The following is a 26,285-nucleotide window of genomic DNA, read 5'->3' as shown; positions in this document are numbered from 1 at the left end:
GTGCGCCTCATATCGTAAGTTTGACAGTTGCTGGTTTGCCTTAAAGTTTGCACATCTTAGTCCTATATAGCAATATGGTGTTTTTTATAATCTGTTGGTTAAGCTGGAATAATGCCATAACTTGTAAATTTAGTGCTGTGTGTGAAATTGCTAAATATGTGAATAAGTAAAACATTGTGATATATTATATTAGTATATAAATAAGAAATAGATATAAAACGTGTAAATATGGCAACAGCAAGTTCAGATATCGAAGATTTTCTTTCCGGACCTTTAATAGCTTGGGTGAGCAACTAATGTTTTGTTTGTTGTTTTATTGTGATACATATCAACTGCCGTTCATTTAGTAAATGACACTTGTTTGCGCAATATTAAATAAAACTAAAGGAAACGAACGTGTTGACATGAATTATTTACAAAATTATTCTCTTGGCAGTCAAAAACATACTGTTCTATTTTATTATCACTAATATCAAAGAGTTGTTACTATTTATGTAACCTACTTCTATTTCCCTTACAGTTGAAATCTTGTCTGCAAGAGTCAGAAAAACTGGTTGATTATTCATCACTGTGGGATGGATCTCTTATTTTTTCTGTTTTGTTACAAATAGATCCAGAACCAGCTCATTCTATTTGTAAACTAACTGGAAATAATGAAATGATTGTTGCTTCTAGGATTAATAATTTTCACAACATCTTTAAAAATCTAAAAACTTTATATGATGAAGAATTCAGACAAACAATTGTATCAGTACCTGATTTCATAGAATTAGGAACAAAACCTGATTCAAGATCAGGCTTGGAAAACATGAAACTACTAATTTTATTATTACTTGGTGCAGCAGTTCAATGCCCAAATCGAAAAAACATTCATTCAGAATATATATGATCTTAATATAACTGTGCAGCATGCAATAAAAGATTATATTACACAGGTATACTTTAAAAAAATATTAAATATTGTTATATTTAATACATAGTTAACTATGTAGAGTCAAACAATTTATTTCAACTGATTATGAATTATGAGATCCCAAAGATGTGGTTAATAGTGGAAAATGAAATGTTTTTTTTCTTAATTATAGGTGATAGACAGTCAAACACTTGTTTTAACAAATGAATATGATGAAGCTACTAGTTCTCCAATGCAAAGACAATCATTAATGAATTTAATTAAAGAGCGTGACAAATACTTTTCATACTACATGAATTCGATTTTGGTAGACTCTCTTAGTTCAATAGATAAATTATCAAGTCCATCAAAAAATGGGGTTCATGGGATTGATAACAATCATCATGCTGTTGAACTTGCAGATTGGAAAGCTAAACTAAGAAGACAACGGCAGGAATTGTATGTTTAAATTATTCTAATATGCAGTAAAACCAAAAAAGCCTTATATAATATTTTATTAATTTTTCAGGGAGGAAAAGTCAGAAGTAATAATGGAATATAAAGAGGAGCTTGAATACACACAGAAAAAACTAGAAAAGTTAAAAATTGAGGTACAGTTAATGATAATTTTATATTTGTCTTTCTAAATAAAATAAATATATTATTGATAAGGTAAAATAATAGGATTTTAAGATTATATATAATTTATTTATTACTCAATTAATTTAGAGTCAAGAATGGTTTCAAGCTTCTTGTAGAGCCTCAGCATATAGAGATGAAATCGATGCATTAAGAGAAAAATGTGAACATGCAGATAGATTAGAGCAGGAAATTCAGAAATTACGTGATCGCATGAATGATGATGAATTTTATAAAAATCGAGTGGAGGAATTAAGAGAAGATAACAAAAATCTCTCTGAAACTATTGAAATGCTTGAAGAGCAGTTGTCAAGAGCAAGAAAACGCAGTGAACAAGCTTTATCACTTGAGACAGAAATAATTAAATATAAACAACGAGTTAATGATTTAGTACTGGTAAGATTCAAAATATAAATTATATTGAATAAGCTAAAAAAGTTATATTTTTATCTAAATCAGATCAGACATTTTAGGAGTTATTTTACATACTTTTAAAAGATATTTTGTATTTTAGCAAAAAGAAGCTGATCACAGTAAACTTCAGGATTTAATAGAAGAGAACACACATTTACAATTATTAACAAAATCTGCAGTTTCTGATTCATCAAATACCAGCAGTACTCTGAATGACCAAAATGCCGAAAATGACCACTCAATTGCTGAAACAAGTTTGATAGATCAGCTAAAAACAGATGCAGAAGTAAATATTATTTTCAAATTACTAACTAAATTTTATTAAGTTTTGCATTGTACATGCAAATGTTTTGATTAAATTAAGATTGATATTATGTTTATATTTTCCAATTAGAATCCAATAAGCATTCACAGATTTCAATATTTAAAATATAAGATATATTTTATTTTATTTTAGGCGAGAGTACTAAAATTGGAACTAGAAAACAAACAATTACTATCCAGAATAGATGACATGATCATGACTAATAATGAAATCTCAAATAACTTAGTAGATTCTGAAAAGGAGAGGAAAAAGTTGTCTTTGAAATGTGTTCAATTAAAAGAAAATTGTGATAGATTAACAGATCAAAATGGTGAAATTGAGAAAATTTTCAAAAATTCAATGGATGAAAATAAAAAATTGCTTAGTGAATTGGACAATAATAAGCACTTGCTTGATAAGATCACAAATGAGAAAGAGGTAATAATTTACATAATTTACAAAATACAAAATATAAAATGAATTTAAATGCATAATTATTCCTTGTAGTAATTATTACTAAACATTTTTTCTGTGACTTTTCTGATATTAGTTGGAGAAAAAGAAATTGTTAGAGATTGAAAAACAATTAGATGCATTAATGAAAGAACGGCAAACATTATCTCATAATAATGAATGCCTTCAAAGAAAATATGATGATTTAGATAAGTTATTGGTAGCTAAGACAAATGAATGTTGTGACTTAATGGAGAAGGCATCATCATCAAAACAGAGCCAAGAAGTTATTGCAAAGCTAAATGAAAAGATAGTAAACATGGAAAAAGAAAATCAGAGATTGATGAAAGATGTGCAGAAATTACGTGATCTTATAGAAGTTTGTATTTTGTTTTATTAATATAATCATTAATATAATTATATCTAATATCTTATAAAATTATTTTATAATTTTTTATTACAGGAAAAAGAAGTTTCACTTGATAAAAGTTCCATATACATTGAAGAAATGAGTCAAGAAATTGAAAGAATCACAAAGGATTTGCATAATAGTGAAGAATTAGCTTTAAAGATCGAAGAAATGAAAAAGAAAATTCAAGACAATGAAACACAATCAAAAATGACCGATAAAATCATTTCTACTTTGCAAGCAGATTTGGTCGCAGAAAAACTAAACTTTGAGAGAGCATCTTTGATCCTGGACAAATTAGGTGTGGACGTGAGTAATGTTCTTAAAACAGACAACTCTTTAGAATATTGCATTGAAAATATTTTGATGAACGCTGACAATCATGAAATTGTGAAGGATATTATAGCCAAAATAAACAAAGAAAATACATTAAAATTATGTGATACTTGCAACAAATGTAGTGAAGACAAGCCATTAAATACTGTTCTGAGTGATAGCAAACAAAATAATGAGAGTTATGAACAAAGCACAACCACTGAGTTATCATTGTTGAAAACAGTCAATGGGCAAATACGAAAGGAAAATGCAGTGTACAAAGTTGATGTTACTACTTTAAATTCGCAAATTACTTCGTTACAAAGCCAACAAGTTTCTTTACAAACTGAGAATACCGAACTTTTGACACAAAAAGAAGATATTAAAAAGGAACTGCAACAGAGCAAAAAAGAAAACTTAGATATTACCAAGGATTTGGAAACGTTGAAAAATTTGCATGAACAACTGACTTTGGAGTATGAAATATTGACAAAGGAGCGTGAAAGTACTAGGGGCACAGTTCGAGATCTGAAGGCTGAAAATAGAGACATTAGTGATAAATTAGCAATTAATGAAAAAGAAATAAAATCTCTTTTGGAAGAAAATTCTAATTTGAAAGCAGAAATACAAAGTGTAGTAGATCTGAGATCTGAGCATTCAAACTTAAAGGAAGATTTCAAACATCTTTTCACTGCAAGTGATAAGTTGAAGGCAGAATATAGAAATCTCCAAGAACAATATAGGTAAATCATTGAGATAAGAAAATTAGAATTAGTATAACTAATACCTATTTTCACTATATATTCTATGACTATATATACGGATGATTTATTTATTACAGGAGAGTTCGAAGTGAGTCCCACCGTCAAAAATTACAATATACTGAATTAACTGGTGAATTAAACAATAGGAGAGACCTTATAACAAGTTTGCAACTCGAATTGCATAAAGTCAGCCAATATTGTGAGGTATTTTAAAAATGATTTTTATCATGATTTTAGAACATTTAAAAATTTACATAAGCTGATTTAAAATATAAGAAATTATAAATAATTTATAAATATTGATAGATGTTGCTACAAAGAAACAGCTGTCTGGACAGCGACAGACGAATCTTAATGGACCAAGTATCAAAATTACTCTCACAGTATCATGAACTATTGGCTCATTCTATTGAAGATAATAAACACTATCATGATGAAGAAAAATTATTTACAGATAAAGTGAACAGTTTATGTCGTCAGAAGGAAAAACTAGAAGAAAAAATTATGGAACATTATAGGAAACTTGAAAGTTGCTCTTCAAAACGGTATCTATAAAAATTACTTTTTGGATTATATCAGTTTCAATTCTCATCTATAAAATCTGTTTGTTTCATTGCAATTATAATAATTTTTATTTGATATTGGTTTTGTTTTCTTTTAGGAAAGCATTTGGGTCAATACTTGTTCATCGGGTTTGTAAAGCTGGATCAGACTTAATGAAAAAAGTTCCAAGCAGAGTAAATATATTTATATATTCAAAAAGAATTATTTTCATAAATTTACCTTTTCATTATTCATTACAGAATCGACATTCTTGGACTGATGATTCACATGTAGTTAACTCAACATTACAGCCAGAATTGGGTGACAAATGTGATGGTAATGGGGAAAATAATACTCCTAATCAAAGGTATTGCTTTAGAATAAAAATAAATATACTTTTTTTTTATCTAATACAAAAACTGATTTTCATACATGAATTGCTAAATGTACTTTTGCAAAATTGAATAAAATATAATCAGATTTTTATGTATAATATTTTCAGTTTGGAAACATCGTCATCATTAGATGAATCTTTATGTTTGGGTTCTGCTGGTACACGGCGAACAGTGTATTTAACTCAAGAAACAGAATCTGGAAGGCAATCTCCACTCCCAGGAAATTCTACACCCAGCCAAGGAAACACTTTTATAGTCTACAATAAAATGGTTGGAAGACCTGAGTCAGCTAATAAAGAAGACACTTCACCTAAGTCAGGTGACAATAAAGATATGAAAGATAGTGCTATTTGGTACGAATACGGTTGTGTTTGATTTTAAACTACATAACGAACATTTTATACACATACATACATACACACAAGCATACAAGAATATAGATAAACAATATTAGTATTTAAGTTTTATATAATTCTATAAGCCCTCCTAGTGCCTTATATATAAATAATACCAGAACTATTGTTGTATATTAACAAATCTACTGCCTCCTCAAGATATAGTAATTAATGTTTATTTCAAGTTTTTTTATCAGCACTAAATGTTTTCGCCTTAATATTGCATTTTGAAGTTCTTATTTTATGTTAATCAATAATGGTGGCTTCTGGATTGAAGTTCAAATTTTAACTATCTATCATCTTAAATTCATTATTAAACTAAAATATTTGCATTTATATTAGGTGTATTGTAATGTGAAATATTTATAAATTCTTATTTATAAAAGGATCATCACAAATATTTATTAGGCATGTTCATAAAATTTTATACATTTATACATTTATTTATTGATCGAAATTCAAGTATTGCCAAGTGCATTTGGCAGAAACATATTTTATACAATTTTTATATTAAAAGTTATACCATAAAAGAGTAGTTTATTTTTTGTATATATATAGTAATTTGTACAAATTTATTTTTAAATCATAATTTGCTTTATTGCTTTTGCAATAAATTATGTTTTAATTAATATTAAACTAATTCTTCATTTATAAAAAATATTTTGTACTGAATTAAAAATTATATATATTTGTGAAAATCAGTTTCTAAAAAGTATATCCTTTAATGATGAAATAATTTTTTGTAATATTGTAGTTCTGCTATACTTTCTAGAATATCATCATGAGCTCTATGTACACATTTTTTCTAGGAGCATTTTTATAAAAGTTTTCATTCCATCGTTTACACAATTCTTTTATGGAAGAAACATCAATTATTCTATAGTGTAAATATTGATCGACTACTGGCATATATTTTTGTAAAAACAATCTATCCATGTACACACTATTGCCTGCAACTGGGCATTCTTTTGGAGCAATATTTTTCTTCAAGAACTGTAGTATATTGCCTTCAGCTTCTTCTAATGTTGTCGTTGATTTTTTACATTCGTCAATCAATCCAGTTTTACCTAAATTGACCTTGCACCATTCATTCATGCTGTTTAATACATCATCTGAATGATGGATTATCATCGAGGGGCATGTATCAACAATGCTTAAATCAGACTCTGTCACAATGCAAGCTATTTCGATAATTTTATCTTTATTAATATCTAAGCCTGTCATTTCCATATCAATCCAAACTATGCGGTTTTTAGTTGAATATTTTTTACTAGACATATTTTTAATGTTTAAGTTACTGAATGAAATTTGTCTTATTTTACGCGCAACAATGTTCATAACGTGAATTTGATTCCGTTAGAAATATTTTTGCAGATATAAAACCAATAAATAATTAAATAAAATGAAAATGATCATTACTCAAAATCAAAAACATAACCTCGCATTTATGTTGGGAACTATGAGAATTTTACACAGCCAACTTCAGCAAATTCTTTCTTTACTTGTGTGAAACGTCAATTTTTGACAGAAATTCAAAACAATACTGAAAATACAATGCAAATACATCATGAACTATACAAACTAATTTCAATCTTTATTTTAGTTTTAATATGATTATTGGTTGTGAATGTAAAATATAAATATTTTAAATGGGTAATCAACTGGTAGGAGTTGCTCCATCTCAAATCTTTCCCGTTGAATACTACTTAACTGATCATGCTGAATTGCAATTTGATATTAGGTAAAATATTTTGATATTCGATAGTATTCATAAATTATATGACGAATATTATTTTTTAGTCTGGGAAGCACTAGGTTTTTCAAAGTTGCTAGAGCAAAATATGTCGAAGGACTTATAGTTGTAAAGGTTTTCGCAATTCATGATCCTTCGCTGCCATTACAAACATATCGAGAAAGATTAGAAAACATACGAGAAAAATTATCAACAACCGTTAATTGTCTGCCATTCCAGCGAATTGAAGTAATTTATTGTCATAATTTGTTTATAATGTTGAATAAATCCTTGAAATTACTTTTGGTTATATTATTTTTAGCTAACAGAACGTGCTGGTTTGATAATGCGTCAGTATGTTAAACATAGTCTGTATGACAGAATTTCTACAAGACCATTCTTAACAGTTATAGAAAAAAAATGGATTACATTTCAAATATTATATTCATTACATCAATGCCATAAATTACAAATATGCCATGGAGATATAAAAGTAAATATTCCATCCTTTATATTATTTGCATGAGAACATTATAATGAATATATATTATTATATTTGTGTATGCGAACCAATTTGGCTTGTTCCCCATTTTATAATCATAAACCTAAATTACAACGTAGACTTACCTTTATTACTTTTTATATGACTAATCAGAAAAAAATTATTCTTACAAATAAAAATTAATGAATAGTAAAATGCAAATGATGTTTACATAGTACATTATTTAATCTTGTTGTAAAATTGAAGTAATAGCTACTATTTTTCTTTTGTCTATTTTTTTTATAAATACAAAATTTATTTTTATCTTATTATAATTGCTTTTAGTTAGAAAATATCCTTGTTACATCTTGGAATTGGATTTTGCTTGCTGATTTTGCTTCGTTTAAGCCTACTTACTTACCAGATGATAATCCAGCAGACTACAGTTATTTTTTTGATACATCTAGACGTCGCACTTGTTATATAGCACCAGAGAGGTAAAAAATGAATAATTTTTTATAAAAATGTTATATTTTTTACAATGTTATTTTAGATTTGTTAAAACTTTAAACATGGATAACGTACATAAAGATGGATTTTTGGTTAATGAAATTCCATGCAGTTCTGGTGATTTACTTCCTTCAATGGATATATTTTCTGCAGGGTAAAGTAATGTGTTTTCATATAAGAGTTGGTGTTTGTTCCCTTTAGTATAAGTTATTAATTTTTTTTTAGTTGTGCTTTATTAGAGCTATGGAATGAAGGTACTCCACCATTTGAATTATCACAATTATTAGCTTATAGAGCTGGTGATTATGAGCCTCGTAAGCATTTAGATTCTATAAAAGATCCAGCATTGCGAGCTTTATTATCATCTATGATTGAATTGGATCCACATCTAAGATTAAGTGCTGAAGTATATCTAGATAATGAAAAGGGGAGGTATGTTCAAATTAATTTTAACAACAAACATATTCATTGCAATACTGAATATTTTACTATTTAGTCAAGAATAGTATTATATATTTATTATAAATTTTAGATTTTTTCCTGAATATTTCTATTCTTTTCTGCAATCATACATGTTGATATTTTCGGCTACACCTATTTTGCCTCCTGATGAGAAAATAATGAGGCTTCATCAAGACATTGGTTATATAATATCAATTTTTAATGGAGAAAACAAAAATCAATTTGATAGAGATGCAACACCAACCGAGAGTACTATGAAAGAAGGACCAAAAATGAGTGATAATGATGGATTAATTATCATAACAAGTCTAGTAACATCATGTATTCGAGGACTGCACCATTGCATGTCTAAAATGAATTGCTTAGATATATTATTGCAATTGGCAGCGCATACAAGTTCTGAGACAATATTGGATAGAATATTGCCTTATATTGTAAGTACAGAAATTTTGCAAATGCATTTTCATATTGATAATTTATTTTCCTCTCATTAAATCATTTTTTTATGTTTCTGTAAATAGTTACATTTGGCCCAAGATCCGGCAGCTCGTGTACGTGTTTATTCCCTAGACATCTTAGCGCGATGCTTAGACCTTGTACAGGAACTCCCACGTTCTGATTTCAATGTTTTCCCAGAATATGTCTTGCCAGCTATTGCCCCATTAGCTACAGATTCAGCCGCAGTTGTACGAATAGCTTATGCCAAAAATATTGGTGAGATTAAGAAAATATCATTAAAATCACATAATTAATTTTAAGTTCAACATTAAAACAAAATCTTTATATTTAAGCATCACTTGCGGAGACGGCATTGCGTTTTCTAGATATGGCTACAAGAATGGCGGCCGATAAGGATTGCGCAGTCCTTAATTACGAAAACGAGTTGGCGGCTCTTCACGACATGGTTCAACAAACGGTGGCCCATCTTCTCACAGATTCTCATTCACTAGTGAAACAAACTCTCATGGAAAGTGGACTTGCTAGGCTTTGTGTCTTTTTCGGGAAACAGAAAGGTATATACCGATCACACAATAATAAGAACAAACTATATTTCAATACAAGAACGTAATATTAAACTTTTTATAGTAAAAGATAATCTATTATCACACATGATCTCATTTTTTTGTGATAATTGAGATATCAATTTTTTATAGTGTTGTTTAAAAGAGTTTAGGGGAGTATAGAACAGGTTTTATTTTAATTTCATATTAATCTTTTTTGCAGCAAATGACGTTCTATTATCACACATGATCACATTTTTAAATGACAAATGTGATAAGAACTTACGTGGTTCATTTTTTGATAGTGTTGTGGAAGTGGCAGCTTATGTTGGATGGCATTGCTCAGTCATATTAGCTCCTCTTCTACATCAGGTATATAAAAATCTTTTTTATTTATTTTCAGGATTGAACGCAATATTCTTTTAATTGCAGGGATTAACCGATACTTCTGAATTTGTGATAGCAAAATCAATTCATGCGACTGCTTCTCTGATGAGCCTAGGGCTGTTGCATAAATCTACACTAACAGAATATATAGCAGAATGCGCTTGTTATCTTAATCATCCTAATTTGTGGATAAGACATGAGGTATTTTTTTACATCTTATTATTATGAAATTCGATAAAGATCATGAATATTAACCGTCAAAAATGTTATTTTCAGGTGTGCGGTTTAATCGCCACGTCCGCTCAAATTTTGAGTCCAATCGATGTGCAATGTAAAATAGTTCCGGCAATTTCAACGCACTTGCGTGTTCCGGTGCTGCAAGTAGAGAAACCGGAAATGCTCCTGGACAGCTTGCAGGCGCCTATTCCAAGAACAATTTTTGATAGTGTAGTGAGGTAATACTTATATGAGGTAAATATATGTATGGTGATTATGTGCCTTATTATTATATTTATATTTATTTTAGATATCCTGACATCAACTATTTAATAGAAACTCTTAGAGAACGCAGGGTCATCCGCGCGAAAGTTAAACAAGGAACTGTGCCTCTTTATGGGGAAATGAATCAAGCTTTAAAAGCAGTAAGTTAATTTATAAAATATTTTTAGCTTTATTATTAAACCAATAATATAGTCATTATCTGCATATAACCCCAATTACCATTATTGATTTTATATGGCTTATGGATTTATTGTTTTTAATCAGATTTAATAAATTAAGAATAATTTACTTAAACTATTTATTATATTTTTCAGCTTTTCAGTCGTCTCCAATCAGAAGGCTTGACAGACCACATGGAAAATCAATTGTTATCAATGAGTGCACATTTAATAAAACTTAGTAAATATCGTATAGTTGATGCAAATGCTGGAAGTAAAAGCCCAGACAAATTAGGTTTTAACCAACTATCAAGTGTTGGACAATATAATGGAAGGCTGGACATAAGAGGAACTCAAAATCTTAGTCATGTACTTCAATTAGATTCCAGTAAGACTGAGAATGCTGATACCCTGCAAAGGTAAGATTATTGAGTTTTTCCTAAAATTTAAATTTATGATATAACATTTCAAAATTGATATAATAAAACAAATTATTAATTATATTAAAATAAATAATTATCAGGATATTAGTGAGTAATTTCTTTCAGGCTACAGTAAAATACTATATGAATTTTAAAAGAAAAAAAAATAATTTGAATTGATCTTTTCCTTCTAACTTATTTCATAAAAGATTGGCAGTTATGTAATTTACTTCAGATACCTTCAACATTAATAAATCATATAGTTAGAATTAGCCAATTTTATTGGATTTATATTTGTAAATATCAGCAGCAACAATTTTATTTCCAGAAAACTTCGCAAACCCGCTGAAGATGTTACTATGAACTCTGAATGGCAACACATGTTTGGAGGTCTAAACAGTCCAGTATCCAAAACAATCAAACATCTGCAAATCAATTAACTACAAATTCTCTTGTAAATAATTCACCTTTTCATCAACAAACAAATCACCTGAATGATGCAGCTAGTTTATCAGAACCCGAAGGAAGTTATGTTCAGTGTGAGTATTTTGAGTATAATTATATTTCATCTTCACTTTAGTTAAGAATGTTATTATGACTGAAAACTTTTAGGTCGTTTAGCTGATTGTAGTATGGAACTGAGATCTCTTATTGTTAGACAACAAGAACGATATGATACCGCCAAACAGTAAGTATTGGGAATAATTTATTACAAAAAATATATATAAAAAAGATTATATATAAGAAAACCTGTTCTTTAATAACAGTGGATTTTTTCATGATATTTTAAAGATTTTTTTAGTACCAAAGGTTGGTTTATAACTTTTTACTTATATTTTTTTTAGCGCTTTAACATTAGCGGAATCAGCACGATGGCGTTCCCATTGCCACCGCCTGGCTGGACACCTCGGGGACGACATATAGCACATCTGCACGAGCATTCTGGTAACATAACTGGCCTGATACCTCTTTCTCCCGATTCTCCACTTTTTGTAACATGTTCTCTGGATGGAACTATTAGATTATGGGACGCCGCTCGCATGGAAGGCCAAAGTGTAGCCAACAGGTATGCAAAAATAAATTAATACTGATATGACTGATTTAATAAAAATAAATTAAAACCTTTTGATGTAACTCAAAAACTATCTGTAAGTGGAATTCTGTCTTGAGGCAATTATGGCATCGAGCCTTAAGGCAAATTGCTGGAACTTTCCGTACTAGGAATACTGAATGTTTTCAAATAGATTATTATAAATATTGTAACATTATCTAATATTTATAAGAATTATATAAACTGAATTGCAAAGTTGAAATTATTTGTAAAGTATATTAGAACTATAGTCAGAATTAAAAATAAAATCTGAATTATTTTCGATATACAAAAAATTAAAAAAAAAAGTTGAAACAAGATTTTTTTTCCAAAATCAATTATTTTGTTAAGACAAGCAGAAAGTTCTTTGAATCATTTAAATCGGACGCTTAGTTCTCTCAAAAACTGCCATTTTAACATATTTAGCTCCGTATCTTCGAAATGGCTGGGCCTGCCTTTGCCAAAAACTAATAAACACTTCTCCCAGTCATTACTAATTGAATGTTTCTTAGATCATTCAAATCGGATACTCCGTTCACTCAAAAAGTCGATTTCTATTATCTACACTCTTTGCTCCGTATCTTCGAAACGGCTGGACCTGCCTTTGCCAAAAACTAATCAGCTCTTTTCCCTATCAATAGAAATCGATTGTTTCTTGAACCATTCAAATCGGTTGATCCGTGCGCCCGAAAACGTGACTGGAAATTTGTATCCATACATACATACACACACACACACACACACATCCATTTTTTTGAGGTATGCCAAAATGTTCAGAAACCTTCAAAACGTCGAGAAATGTAAAAATTTTCAATTCCGATTTTCGGCCCATTACAATAACTTACCCTACGGGAAGTTAACTAGGTAAATTATTCTAGATTTTGGATTTTTATTTTAGTTTTACATGTTTCTTATGTAACATGTGTCAATTTCCTATTTTTATTTTCTTACAGATCAAAACAACTGTTCACTCCTCGCATAGGTCCCTTAACGTTTGTCTCGTCATTAGAGTCAGGAAGAACCCTGGCCTTTGCTTCGCGCAGTGGTCAGTTACAGGTAACGCGCGTGGACGCTTCTCCTAGGTACACGTCCCTGCTGAGAGGCACCAGCAGCGTCGAATTTGGTGGAGCAAGTGGTGATTTGGAGTTGGATGATTCGCCTCCTTTGGCTGCTTGCGTGACTCAACGTGGAGCAGGATCAGTATTAGTGTACGCCACTTTGTACGGAGGGCTTGTCGCATGGGATTTAAGAGCACCTGGTAAGCAAGATATTTATTTATACATTTTTTTGTAATTTCTATTATGTTTTTTCTATTTACGATTCTACTAAATAATTAATTATACGGGATATAATAGATAAATAATTTTATAATAAACTAGCAAACCCGACGAACTCCGTTTCGCCACCAGATGGTTTCATGAGAAAGATGAAGACATTTTTTGTTTGTTTTATATTTGAAAAGGAAAAAGTTGATTTTATTGCACAACAGTAATGAATTTATTTCGATTATAAAAATGAAATGTTTTTTAGTTGAACTTCTCTATGTAAATGAAAGTGAATCCGCAAATTATCCGTTTCATTGACGTGCTCTTTGGTAAACCACATTTTTTTGTTTTTTGGTCTGACGTTAACACAAACAAAGCGGATCGTTTTCCAACTCGTGAACAGGCAACGTATAACTGCCTATGTGAAAAACAATGATTTTCTAAATAATCTATTTGAAATTTATCCCGCAAACACTAAGCGATTGGCCTTGCGACTTGGAAATTTCAATCGTTTGAAGTCAAACGGAAGACCAGTCGGAATCATTGGTATGTCACCAAATCGCCACCAATTTTTGATTGAATGGTGAAATTCAGTGCGTGTACATCATTATTCTTTGCGGCAAGAATTGATCGTTGACTTAACTAAGCATAATTCTGATAATTCTCACTGATGTCATTACTCGAATTTTCAATTACGGTGCGTGAAGTTCCAGCAATTTGCATTAAGGCACCACTAATTTTCTTAGCTATCAACCTTGCGGAGCCCGAGACCTTTCCAACGAATGCAAAATTGTCGAAATCTGTTCGTGCGTTCTGGAGTTATTTCGTCAGGAAGGAAAACCCGACTTATTTTTATGTATATATGTAGATAATCTATTTGAAATTATTTAAAACAAATATTGATTATTTTCATTACTCGAATTTTTAATTACGGTGCGTGAAGTTCCAGAAATTTGCATTAAGGCACGATGCCATGCACTACTAATTTTCTTAGCTATAAACCTTGCGGAGCCCGACACCTTTCCAACGAATGCAAAATTGTCAAAATCTGTTCGTGCATTCTGGAGTTATTTCGTCAGGAAGGAAAACCCGACTTATTTTTATATATATGTATATGTTATATTAAATAATAGGGGGAATATAATATATTTATAAGGGTAGAATTGTTAAAAAATGATTATTATGATTTACTCGATAGGGAGAAAAATGTTATGTTTAATTTTTTCTTTTTGCCTGACTTTTATTCAGGAGTCGCTTGGCGCATGCAAGCCGATTTGCGCCATGGCTTCACTACCAGTATGTGCATGGATCCTGGTGATTGCTGGCTCGCAATTGGAACAAGTCACGGCAAACATTCTTGCTGGGATTTACGTTTTCGTTTGCCGATTGCTTCCATTGATCATCCAACAAGTGTGTATAAAAGAAATAATTTTAAAAATTATGATGATATAAAATTGTCTACAGTATATATTTTTTTATTTGTTATGTGATATATTTTTATTACAGAATCTCGTGTTCGTAAAGTAATTTGTCATCCAAGTCAACCGTCTTGGATTTTATCCAGTGTTCAAGGCAACAATGAAGTTTCTCTTTGGAATTTAGAAACAGGATTTCGGCAATCTGTTCTTTGGGCTAGCTCTGCACCACCTTTATCTAACACTCAGGTAATATTCGTTATCTAATAATATTGATTAAGAACTTACTGCTGTTGAAACAAATGCAATACTTATTATTAATATTTTATCTTGTTTATTTTAATTTATATGATTCTTTTGATTAAAGGTTTCTTCACACTCAGTATGTGCCATGTATGCCGGATGCGTAGATCGCACTGGCTTCTTATTAGCAGGAGGATCTGATCAGAGAGTTCGGTTTTGGAATTTAGATAGACCCGAAGAATCTTGCTTACTCATACCAGCCCCTAACGATTCTTTATCTTCTCAAGATATTATTTACAAGTCTGTATTACATTTTTACTTATCTCATTCACAAAACCCTTTGTATTGCGTGATATCATGATGATTTCAATGTAATTTGTTATGCTCTCTTCTTTATTAATTAACTTATTCAGTTTGTCTTTCTATTATGAATGCTTGAATGATGACATATTCTTCGTATAATTATATTTCTTCTTCCCAGATCGCGCCTTATCGACGGCACATCAGTCGTCCAGGAAGTTCCAAGCGGTCCTACCGGGCGCACTAGTGGTTCGGTGTCCGGTGGCCCCGAAGAGTTACCTAGACCTGGACCAGATGCCCCGCCTACTGGTCACCTAGCGCCTTTAGCAGAAGTAATACTGGTTCGTGCAGGCACGAGCGGCGGCGCTGGACAATGTTCTATAGTTACAGCTTCTAGAGATGGTGTTGTGAAATTGTGGAAATAAATGAGTCGATGGATAGTGATACAATGGGTGATATAAAATATTTATGATGATTATTGAAGGATATGTGGCAATAAAATGTATATAATTCGCCGAAAAATTTTCTCAGTTCGCTGGCAAGTTGAATGCTTATAGATCTTCTTTATTCAACATTTACTAATGTACAAGTAGCAACTTTATCAGCGCAATTGTATTACTTACTAAAACAGCAAAATTTTAAGAAACAGCAAATAAACTTATCACCCGAAGGCTATAAGTACTCAAATTGTCAATAAACTGATACAATCAGGTATGTATAATGAATTTTTCAAAGTAATTCGATTTTTTATAGCTAAGATTTCTAAACTAAACTATTAAAAACCGTTTTGACACGCAATACCTTAGGAACCTATTATGTGATGTAGACAAATTAATTTACTTATTTGTTGATTTTATTTTTGAAATCGGTAAAAAGATGAATAAAAATAGTTTATTAAATTATAATTCACTAATATGAACCTTTTTTTGTGAGCGTCGATATGTATATGAATGTGTGTGTGAATGTTATGTATATTTTTAATATGAAATGATATATTTTTAAAATTTATTTTGGTTGATGAAGAAGTTATATTATCATTGAGATATTTCTATATTTATGAAATGAACCAAAATGTTAGCTGTATTTTTTTAAATTTTATATTAGTGAATTATATAAACATTAAAAAGTACTGATTAAAGTAACTTATCAGCGTGTATACAATTTTGTTCGTAATGTATATATTTCTACCTATGGGACTTAATGAACTAAATAATTATAAAACTTGTTAGTAAAGCATATAGTTATATAGATATATGTATATTGTTATAAAGTATGGAATATAGCATTATTATAAATTATTGTGTCTTCAATATTTATTAATCGCTTTAATATTAAAATTAATACTATCAGATATAAAAAAATATGACAATTCTTTAATAGCTATCATACTTAAAATTTTATATAATCTGTATATTTATTATTAATATAGCAAGCTATGCTTTGCAGAAATATTTATATTATTAAATTTTATTTCTTTATTTCTTCAATCAAAACGTTTAATGTCATTTATTGTATAAGAGAAAAAGGAAACAAATGAAAGTTTATTTAAATACCAATTATCTTATGAAATATGTCAACTGAATTATCTATTGTCAATATAGAAGATTATCCATTTATAACTTCAATCGAAGAAACTTTTCTTTTGGGAAGGTATGTATATTTTTAATGATAAATAGACTCATTCTTTAAAATAATTCTTTTTTATATTTTTCAGACATCTTTGCACAGGTATAATCATAACATTAACATGGATATTAACGGCTTCTCAATGCTTACTCCATCAGGGATCCGAAAATTATACGAAAGATGAACTTATGAGAGATCCAGCATATTATGAAGTAATCTAAATATTTGATAAAGATTTACTATTATATCATATTGATCAAGATCATATAACATCATTTTGAATATCTTCTATTCAAATTTATTTTAAAGAATAGCATCCGGAAATATATAATAATTTATATTCAAAATAATATAGTGTCATTTATATTTAATCATAATGCATCTTCAAAATAGATTTGACTTTTCAGGTGGTTACAGGTGTTGAAAGCACAGGATATAGAAAAAAATCAGCTTGCAAATTTTTCATAGTACATGAAAATTCTTCAACTGGTCCTACCAATTTCGATTATGGAGTTGGTAAGTTTGTAGTAGATATAAAATTGCTTAATTTTTGTTTGAGAAATTCTATATTAAATTTTTTGTTTCTATTTTTACAGCTCTTATTGGTCTTAAAGATCTTCTGACTCAATCTAGCAGTGTTAAGCCCATTCAGTACTCAGGCCTTCAGACAGATATATATGGTATGAATTAAAAATTTCAAATGTTTTTGCTCAAAAATGCTCATGAATTTCCAAATATATTATGACGGGTAACACAATATTTTGCTATTGTGTATAATTGTAATACATTATCACTTGTAAACATATATTTGATTTATATTTTTAATTGAAGATTAATAGTGCTACTGCTTGATATCAGTTTGAACGCAACGCAGGTTTTGAACTAGTATCCTATTATCTCGGCATTCATTTACATATTTGTTAAAATTATTTTTTTCTTTCAATTTACAACTATTTATTATTATATTTTAACAGGTGAACAATGTACAGTTATCGGCTGGCTTAAAAGTGATGAGGAACAAGATTATGTCAAAGCCTTTAAACTCATTTCATTCAACGTTACTGCCCTTTATGATGATGAATGCAAGTTTATTCAAGAACAAGTTAATATCACCCAAAGTGATCAATATATCTGTTTGCAGGCCAATTCTGGTAGGGTATTACAATATCATTTATAATTTCTAGATTTCGAGTTTGTATATTTTTGCAGACTTTCGCTGGCTGGACATTGCTGCTGCGGTGATCTGCTCCAGATCTGATGTCGTAGAAGCAATAGTCGTTTCCAGAATTGATTCTCTAGATTCTCTCAGTATATTTCTGGCTATCAGACTTGATTATAGTGCTGTTTGGATTGCAACCAGGACTTCAATACCGTCTACGAAGTTAAAGGATACGGATCATAAATTGGGATAGATTTTCAGGTAATATATATTTTATCGATATTACATTTTATTTGATTTGGTTTTTATTATTATTGATGCATGTTTTCTATATTAAACAAATGTGTATTTTTATATATATTAGACTCTTGATAATTCGACAATAACAAAAATCTGTCGAATTACTGGAACGTTCGGATTATTGGATTCTAATGAAAGTCATAAAAGCATTCCTATAAATGATTTGATCATTTTGTTGTGAAATAATTTTGTAATGATGAATTATGCGTGAAAAATATTATACAAATTGTGTAAAAAAATGATAGGTATTAAAACAATGTTCTCATTTTTTATTAAGCAAGTGTTTAATAAATTTTATTGCCATTGTTATTAACTTCCCGTAGGGTAAGTTATAGTAATCGCAAAAAAATCAAAAATGAAAATTTTCATATATCTTTACGTTTCAAAGGTTTCTGAATATTTTGGCATACCTTAGAAAAAATGGATGTATGTGTTTGTGGGTGCGGATACAAATTTTCGTTGGCGATTTCGGGAACACCGATCAACCGATTTGAATAATTCAAAAAACATTTTACTTATATTGACAAGATGAAGAACTGATTAAATTTTTGGGAAGGCAGGTTCAGCGGTTTCGGAAATCTAGTAAAAAATGTAAAAAAATGTCATTTTTCAAATGTGTACACATTTTGTGTAAATTTTTCCGTTCCAAGGGTTCCGTACCGAGATTTTTAATTACGCCTTAAGGCACGATGCTATACACCACGAGTTTAAATTTTAATTCTGACTTTGTTTAAATATTTTATTCATCATCATCTTTCAAATCGTTGAACTATATTCATTATTTTTATCAAACCAGTAAAGGTCAAAGAGCAAACTAGTTATGTGTTAATTGTAACCAAATGTATAGTTTACCTACGTCTACCCTCCTCTTTTTTTGAGTCCTGCTATAATTTAATATTAATTCAATTCAAAAACGACAAATTTATAATCTTTTAAATCCTTTACATTCCGGCAAAAGTTTAAATTTGACGAATAGAAATAACTATTCGTTTATCTATAGTAATCGTATGTTTATATTTAGTTTAGAGATAATAATTTCTCATTACACATAGAACTCGGTTCATAGAAGGCATTGCCCTCTTTCTTAAAATTTTATGTTCACGATTAATGAAATGCCATTAAATTAAATAATATTTAATAACCAAAAAAAAAAACTGAAATATTTTCTTGTTTCGATTTTAAGAAAAAGACAATTTTTTAAAAAAAGGGAATCAGATCTTGTCGTTCTTTATACCATAAAGATGTAATTTGAATATAATTTGATATTTAACAATTCAGCACAAAAAACAATTATTTTAATTTTTTTAAACCGAACACAAATGTTCTAAGAAATAAGAGCTGAATATATTATGCTGTAATTTTCTATATTAGCAATACGCAATTGTACAAAATACAAAATTAGATGAAAAACTTTTTTGTTCAATCTTGGCGTAATTTTTAATATTAATTGTATCGATTAAAATCTATGCCTGATTCAAAAAGTTCAACGCAGTTAGAACTATATCTAAAATACGTCGAATGTGAAATAGTTATCTTTATCTAATTTTGCGCAAATAATAGTAAATTTCTAACGCATTGTTTTAAAAAACATTTTAAATAAATTATGAATACAAAATTAAGTGTTTGAATATAGATCATATATCAGCTGGATCATTTTAGATTATTTACATGTATGCGCAATTCAGGGATGTATTAGGATCTTGCAATATTTTGAAAGATGTAAGATGTTCATATACTATTTGAAATATGTAGTAGAATATATATTTCATAAATTGCCGAATTTAAATGAATAAAATCTATCAATTATAATTCATTTAATATTTGTTCGGTTGAAAGCAAGCAATTTACTATCTTTAAAAATTAATGTAGGAAATCGTTTCACTGTCGTGTTATAACAAAACTTCAGTAAACAACGATAAGTCTATTATGCAGTGCATTTTAATTAATTTTATATAGTACATATTATTTAAGTATAATTATAATTTTAAATGCTTATTGTATTTTTTAAATATATCGTTATTATGATGCAAAGAAAAGAGTAAGCATATGAAAGTTTACATATAAAAAAATGAATCATGATTAATAGATAAGGTAGTTAATTAATATTTTTTAAATAAACAAATTATAATTGTAAAATAAAAATATTTATATAAAATGCGGAAATTAAATTAAAACAGATTTTGCTTTGTTTTAATTAAAACCCTGTTAAAGTAGATAAAGTAATAAATGAAACTAAAATTTTATTTAAATGGAATTAATGAGTAGTCAAAAGTTTGCACTAAATAATAATTGAAACTAGTGGTGTATGGCATCGTGCAAATTGCTGGAACTTCCCGTAACAAAAATTAAATTTTAAAAAAAAGATTAAATATGTTTTAAACTTTGAAAAAAAAAATTGAGAAATTTTAAATTTTTGAAAAAAATACTTTTTTGAAAAAAAAACTTTTGGAAAAAAATGTTTTTTTTTTTAGTTTGAAATATTTTGAAATTTTTTTCCGAAGCAGTCGCACTGCTTTAGTTGCATAGAGACGCAATATAGAAGCGCTTAAGCGCCACGTCGCCGTCTAACGGACAAACGATTTTACGAAACCCATAGAAATGTAAACAAAATTGATACACATTATTAAAATCTCCATAAAATATCTGATAATTTGATGTGCATATGTCTAACGATCATTTTTTGACCTTATAATGGCATTTTTGTTTTACTTTTTTTCCTAGGTCTCCGAAACCGCTAGAATTGCCTCCCCAAAAATTTGATCAGTTCTTCATCTTGTCAAAACAAGTAAAATGGTTTTTGAATTAATGAAATCGGACGCTCCGTTCTCTTAAAAACTGAGTTACTGTTTTTGGAAATTTTTGCCCCGTAGCTTCGAAACGGCTAGCCCTGTCTGTGCCAAAAACTAATCAAACGTCTTCTTATTAATAGGAATCGAATGTTTCTTGAATAATTGAAATACACACACATACATCAATTTTTACTAAGGTATGCCAAAATTTTCAGAAACTTTTGAAACGAAAAGATATATAAAAATTATCATTTTCGATTTTTTGCGATTACTATAACTAACCCTACGGGAAGTTAATAAAAATTAATATAATATGACATTTAAAATAATAGATATTAATAGATAATACGTTTAAATTGCTAACACGCAGATATTTGCTTTACTAGGGGCATCTTTAATTTCAAATGTATTTATTATTCATAAATTGGCAGAACATTTAATGATACTTTACGGAACATGTTTAATTTCTGTACTTATAAACAAGTGATCTGTTCAATTGAAGCGAATCAACAGTTTTGCTTACGTTTAGAAATAATTTAATTCTAAAGTTCCCTAATATATTGCGTATTCAAATATTAAAATTGTGCGTATTTTAATAGTCGTCGGCCGTCTCTGTCCTCTCGAGCGCACCCACACAGTCGCATCTCATCGGATCTCGAATGTATCGAATGCATCGAATGCATCAAGTGTTAGCTGTTAGAGCTCCCAATAAGTTCTTCGGTCCTCGGCACATGCGAACAGCCGAAGATGGCATCTCTTCTACTACACAACACACTAGTATAGATCACTACACACATTTTTGGATGTTTGTTTACTACAGCGTTTCTCAACATTTATCTAATTGAAAGATAAAATTTTGAAATAAAATTGTATAATAATTTTGAATAAAATTTTGAATTCTATTCAAATTGTATTTAATCGAATCTTGAAAACTTATAACGAAAAATTATGTTAAACATCTATAATAATTTTTAATTTCGGGAATTTAATTAACGAAATTCGGGAATTTTTAAGGGATTAATTAAGACTATATTCTGTTTCTGGCATTGAGCGAATTTTATACATGGAGTTGATTATTTCTTTATTCATTTCAGTACTATTGGTTTCAGTATTTTTTTTTAAATAAATTTAAAATCTTTTATCGGTTACGAATATTGCGGAAGATTTTTCAGTACCAGATTATGCCAACCTTTTATTAACGGCACAAAAAAGTTGATCGTAATTGGATATATAAGTTATATTTAAGTTATTTAATTAAGATATTTAAGTTTTTAGTATAGTAACTATTCAAATTATACTAATCAAATTCTAAATTTTAACAATAATCATAAGTAGGCAGCAGATAACCTTTCTAAAACTATGTTGGTTAATATCTCTAATTTTTTCACGATTTTAATACATACTACATTCACTTATAATATGTTGTGTGAAAAGTATATTAGTGAATGTAATATGTTTTAAAATTGTGTAATAAACTAACAACGTTTTAGAAAGATTATCTGAGCCTACTTATGATTATTCTTTAAAATTAGTGTTTGACTATTTAAACATAAAGAATTACATTCAATAATAATTATTACTTAAAATTTATATATAATACCATTTTTACTAAATGTTAGTAATATTTAATTACCATATTTTTACTGAAATTTGATCAGAAATTAATTCCTGTGAATTTGTTTTTTCGGTAAGTTATAGTAATAGCAAAAACATCGACATTTTTTGCATATTTTTACGTTTCAAGGTCTTCTGTACATTTTGGCATACCTTAGGAAAAATTGATGTGTGTGCGGATACAATTTTGGTCCACGACTTCGGGAGCACGGATCAACCGATTTCAAGGATACAATTTTTGGTCCACGATTTCGGGAGCACGAATCAACCGATTTGAAGGATTCAAAAAACATTCCATATTTATTGATGGAAGACATGCTGAGGGGCGTCCATTACTGACGTGATCGATTTTTTAGGGATTTTTGGACTCCCCTTCTTCTTGGTGATACGTCGTGATATTTAGAATTACCCTCCCTTCCCTCACCAAATATAATGTGTATTTTTAGTTACGTAAAATTTTACGAAGAAATTTTTTGAATTTACGAAAAAAACGTAAGATTTTGTTTTTTTTTTTTTGAAAATGTAGGTAAATAATAAATATACGTGATATATTACTAGTCTCCTCCCTCCCCCATGTGATTTTTCATAATTTTTTGTCAAACCCCCCTCTCCCTAAAAGCCTGGCGTGATTAATGGACGCTCCCTGATAAGATTTTAGCAGAGGCAGGTCCAGCGTTTTTAAAGATAGGGGATAAAAAGTGCAAAAATGGCAATTCAGTTTTAGAGAGAACGAAATGGGCGATTTGAATGATTCAAAAATTACTTGTATTGCCGTAAGTTTTTTGGGAAAACAGGTCTAGTGGTTGTAGAGATCCAAAAAAAAAAAGTTTAAAAAAATATCATTTGGCGGTCAAAAATGATCTTTGAGCATATGCACATCAAATTATTAGATATTTCATTGTGTCTATAATAATTAATATAGATTTTGTTCACATTTCTATGGGTTTCATGCCAAAATTTATAATGTTTAAGGGTTAAAATGCGACGAGGCATTACACGCTTAAATATTTCGTCTCTAAAACAGCTTTGCAGTAGCAACAGATTCCAAATTTTTTAAAAAAATCTAAATTATCAAAGATCTTTTAAAAAAAAGCTCAAAATTTTCAGGAAATTATAAAATTTTTAAAAATTTCAGAATACAGTAAAGGAAGTTCTAGCAATTTGCCCTAAAGCTCGATGCCATGCACCACTCGTTGTCATTTGGCGGTCAAAAATTATCATTAGACATATGCACATCAAATCATAAGATATTTTATGGAGATTTTAATAATGTGTATCAATTTTGTTTACATTTCTATGGGTTTCGTAACATCGTTTGTCCGTTAGACGGCGATGCGGCGCTTACGCATTATTGCTTCTTATTTAAGATTAATTGAAATTCAATACTTTTTAAATGCAAATTAAATGTTATAATTAACTATAATCCTAATTTCATTTTAATATTTCTTGATTTCAATCATGGAATAATCTTAATAATAAAATTACAATAAAAAAAATACTTGTTGATATTCAATAAAGTTTTATAGAAATTGACTATAAACAAATTATAGGGAGAAGTAAGGCAATTTCAATATCAAAAATTAAAAAAATAATAGCAATTAAAAAAAAGTGTAAAGAAAAAGGTATTCGAGAAGATGATATTGGATCAAACCCACATTCAAATGGAGAGATGCGGCGCTTACGCGTTTTGATATTGCTTCTCTATGTAGTTAAAGCAGTGCGATTGCTTTGAAAAAAAAGTAAAATAATATTCCAAAATATTTCAAACTAAAAAAAAACATTTTTTTCCAAAAAGTCATTTTTTTCAACAATTTAAAAATTTTAAAAGTTAAAAAAAATTTAACCTTTAAAAAAAATGGTACGGGAAATTCCAGCAATTTGCCTTAACGTACGATGCCATGCACCCAGGAGTTTTTGTGTTCGTTTATAAATTTAAAAAAAAATCGTCTCCTTCCATAGGTTGAGCAGCGCTGTCATTTAAGTACAGGGCGAGCGGCGAGATCTCTCGTGTCGAAGAGTGCTTCGCCGTCGCTCTCCTCAGTGCTGCTGTGTAGCGCAGAGTGGCTAAGAGTAATCGTACTGCGCCGCTGCCAAAATGCGGATCAAAGGCGATCCGCATCGACGGCCCGTCGATGATGAAACTGTTAAAGAACGTCGATAATAGTTTCATTGTTTTATTATTATTAGTGCTTTTTGTTATTGTTGTTTGCCAATGTGGAATCAGTGATTTTAACGCCCCCGTACTTCAATTTGGCCGAGGGTAGGAAGATCACGGCTAGCGCCACATGCGGCGTGGACCCACAAGGGCCGGAGTTGTACTGCAAACTAGTCGGGGCTAATGCCGAACACGATTCCAACGTCATACAGGGCAGGTTAGAAGATAATTAAATATACACATTAAATCATATTCATTAAGATTGAACATCAGGTCTGTACAGAACTTTATCGACTTATAACTGAAATTGCACAAGGACTATTTTTGATTGCAAAACAATATTTAGATTTTTGCATCCTGATAGGCATCTAGGAAAATCGTTTGTCCATTATCACAAAATAAAGTTTTTTTGATATATCAAGTATTTTCCCAAAATAAGCTCAATATTTTATCGGCGGATATATCGTCGCTATTTTATATATTGAAAGGATTCATTAATTACAATAATAATTTGAGAGGAATTCAATAATCCTCATGCTTTTAAGTTCCAGTATTTTCCAGTTCATAATTAATGTAAATTAATAATCTAGGAAAATCGGTTGTCCATTATCACAAAATTAAGTTCTTTTGATATATCAAATATTTCCCAAAATAAGCTCGATATTTATCAAGGGATAATTGACGCTATTTTAGTATTGAAAATTTAGTAAAAAGTTTTTTATACTTTTAAGAGTAGTAAGAGAAAGGATTCATTAATTACAATGATAATTTGTGAGGAATTCAATAATCCTCATGCTTTTAAGTTCCAGTATTTTCCAGTTCATAATTAATGTAAATTAATAATCTAGGAAAATCGTTTGTCCATTATCACAAAATTAAGTTCTTTTTGATATATCAAATATTTTCCCAAAATAAGCTCGATATTTTATCAAGGGATATTGACGCTATTTTATATATTGAAAATTTAGTAAAAAGTATTTTATACTTTCAAGAGTAGTAAGAGGAAGGATATATTAATTACAATGATAATTTGAGAGGAATTCAATAATCCTCATGCCTTTAAGTTCCAGTATTTTCCATTTCATAATTAATGTAAATTAATAATCTAGGAAAATCGTTTGTCCATTATCACAAAATTAAGTTTTTTTTGAT

General features: G+C 29.4%; 4 protein-coding genes across 4 annotated transcripts; 3 read left to right on the top strand and 1 right to left on the bottom strand.

Moving 5' to 3' along the window:
- Window positions 1-133: 133 nt before the first annotated feature.
- On the top strand, window positions 134-5,697 carry LOC113384574 (protein Daple-like). The gene is given in 15 exon segments (XM_026622312.1): window positions 134-285; window positions 521-862; window positions 864-935; window positions 1,086-1,351; window positions 1,422-1,503; window positions 1,622-1,927; window positions 2,046-2,231; window positions 2,403-2,687; window positions 2,800-3,081; window positions 3,166-4,169; window positions 4,268-4,394; window positions 4,497-4,735; window positions 4,852-4,927; window positions 4,994-5,100; window positions 5,236-5,697. Coding segments are annotated over 15 exon segments (3,699 nt in total). The 5' UTR covers window positions 134-228; the 3' UTR covers window positions 5,504-5,697.
- A 594-nt stretch (window positions 5,698-6,291) lies between these two features.
- LOC113385426 (probable oligoribonuclease) lies at window positions 6,292-6,908 on the bottom strand. Its single transcript, XM_026623273.1, has one exon. It carries the CDS (start codon window positions 6,859-6,861, stop codon window positions 6,292-6,294), a length of 570 nt encoding a protein of 189 aa, XP_026479058.1. The 5' UTR covers window positions 6,862-6,908.
- Window positions 6,909-7,125: 217 nt separating this feature from the next.
- Window positions 7,126-16,281, top strand: LOC113386319 (phosphoinositide 3-kinase regulatory subunit 4-like). Its single transcript, XM_026624107.1, has 21 exons — window positions 7,126-7,264; window positions 7,324-7,504; window positions 7,578-7,748; window positions 8,082-8,233; window positions 8,290-8,400; window positions 8,472-8,678; window positions 8,779-9,142; window positions 9,230-9,422; window positions 9,500-9,721; window positions 9,933-10,081; window positions 10,142-10,297; window positions 10,373-10,551; window positions 10,623-10,737; window positions 10,912-11,174; window positions 11,506-11,604; window positions 12,037-12,243; window positions 13,221-13,525; window positions 14,781-14,942; window positions 15,039-15,196; window positions 15,315-15,490; window positions 15,672-16,281. The coding sequence occupies exons 1-21, from the start codon at window positions 7,173-7,175 to the stop codon at window positions 15,913-15,915; spliced, it is 3,906 nt and encodes a 1,301-aa protein (XP_026479892.1). The 5' UTR covers window positions 7,126-7,172; the 3' UTR covers window positions 15,916-16,281.
- Window positions 16,282-17,060: 779 nt separating this feature from the next.
- Window positions 17,061-18,528, top strand: LOC113386318 (ovochymase-2-like). The gene is made up of 6 exons (XM_026624106.1): window positions 17,061-17,140; window positions 17,205-17,328; window positions 17,524-17,632; window positions 17,713-17,796; window positions 18,091-18,267; window positions 18,326-18,528. The coding sequence occupies exons 1-6, from the start codon at window positions 17,061-17,063 to the stop codon at window positions 18,526-18,528; spliced, it is 777 nt and encodes a 258-aa protein (XP_026479891.1).
- The last annotated feature ends 7,757 nt before the right edge of the window (window positions 18,529-26,285 follow it).

The sequence above is a fragment of the Ctenocephalides felis genome, unplaced genomic scaffold (assembly GCF_003426905.1).
Source record: "Ctenocephalides felis isolate EL2017-DRISC unplaced genomic scaffold, ASM342690v1 CF-g0.4_SCAFFOLD_03571, whole genome shotgun sequence".
NCBI classification, from domain to species: Eukaryota; Metazoa; Arthropoda; class Insecta; order Siphonaptera; family Pulicidae; genus Ctenocephalides; species Ctenocephalides felis.
Note: the sequence above shows the minus strand (reverse complement) of the source record. Positions and strands in the feature narration are given on the sequence as shown.

Coding starts and splice junctions, on each gene's coding strand:
- LOC113385426 (XM_026623273.1), bottom strand. CDS start 6,861: ATGAACATTGTTGCGCGTAAAATAAGACAAATTTCATTCAGTAACTTA.
- LOC113386319 (XM_026624107.1), top strand. CDS start 7,173: ATGGGTAATCAACTGGTAGGAGTTGCTCCATCTCAAATCTTTCCCGTT. Junction 8,234..8,289: donor TGTTATATAGCACCAGAGAG/GTAAAAAATGAA, acceptor ATGTTATTTTAG/ATTTGTTAAAACTTTAAACA. Junction 9,423..9,499: donor AGCTTATGCCAAAAATATTG/GTGAGATTAAGA, acceptor TTTATATTTAAG/CATCACTTGCGGAGACGGCA.
- LOC113386318 (XM_026624106.1), top strand. CDS start 17,061: ATGTCAACTGAATTATCTATTGTCAATATAGAAGATTATCCATTTATA. Junction 17,141..17,204: donor GAAACTTTTCTTTTGGGAAG/GTATGTATATTT, acceptor TATATTTTTCAG/ACATCTTTGCACAGGTATAA. Junction 18,268..18,325: donor CTGTTTGCAGGCCAATTCTG/GTAGGGTATTAC, acceptor ATATTTTTGCAG/ACTTTCGCTGGCTGGACATT.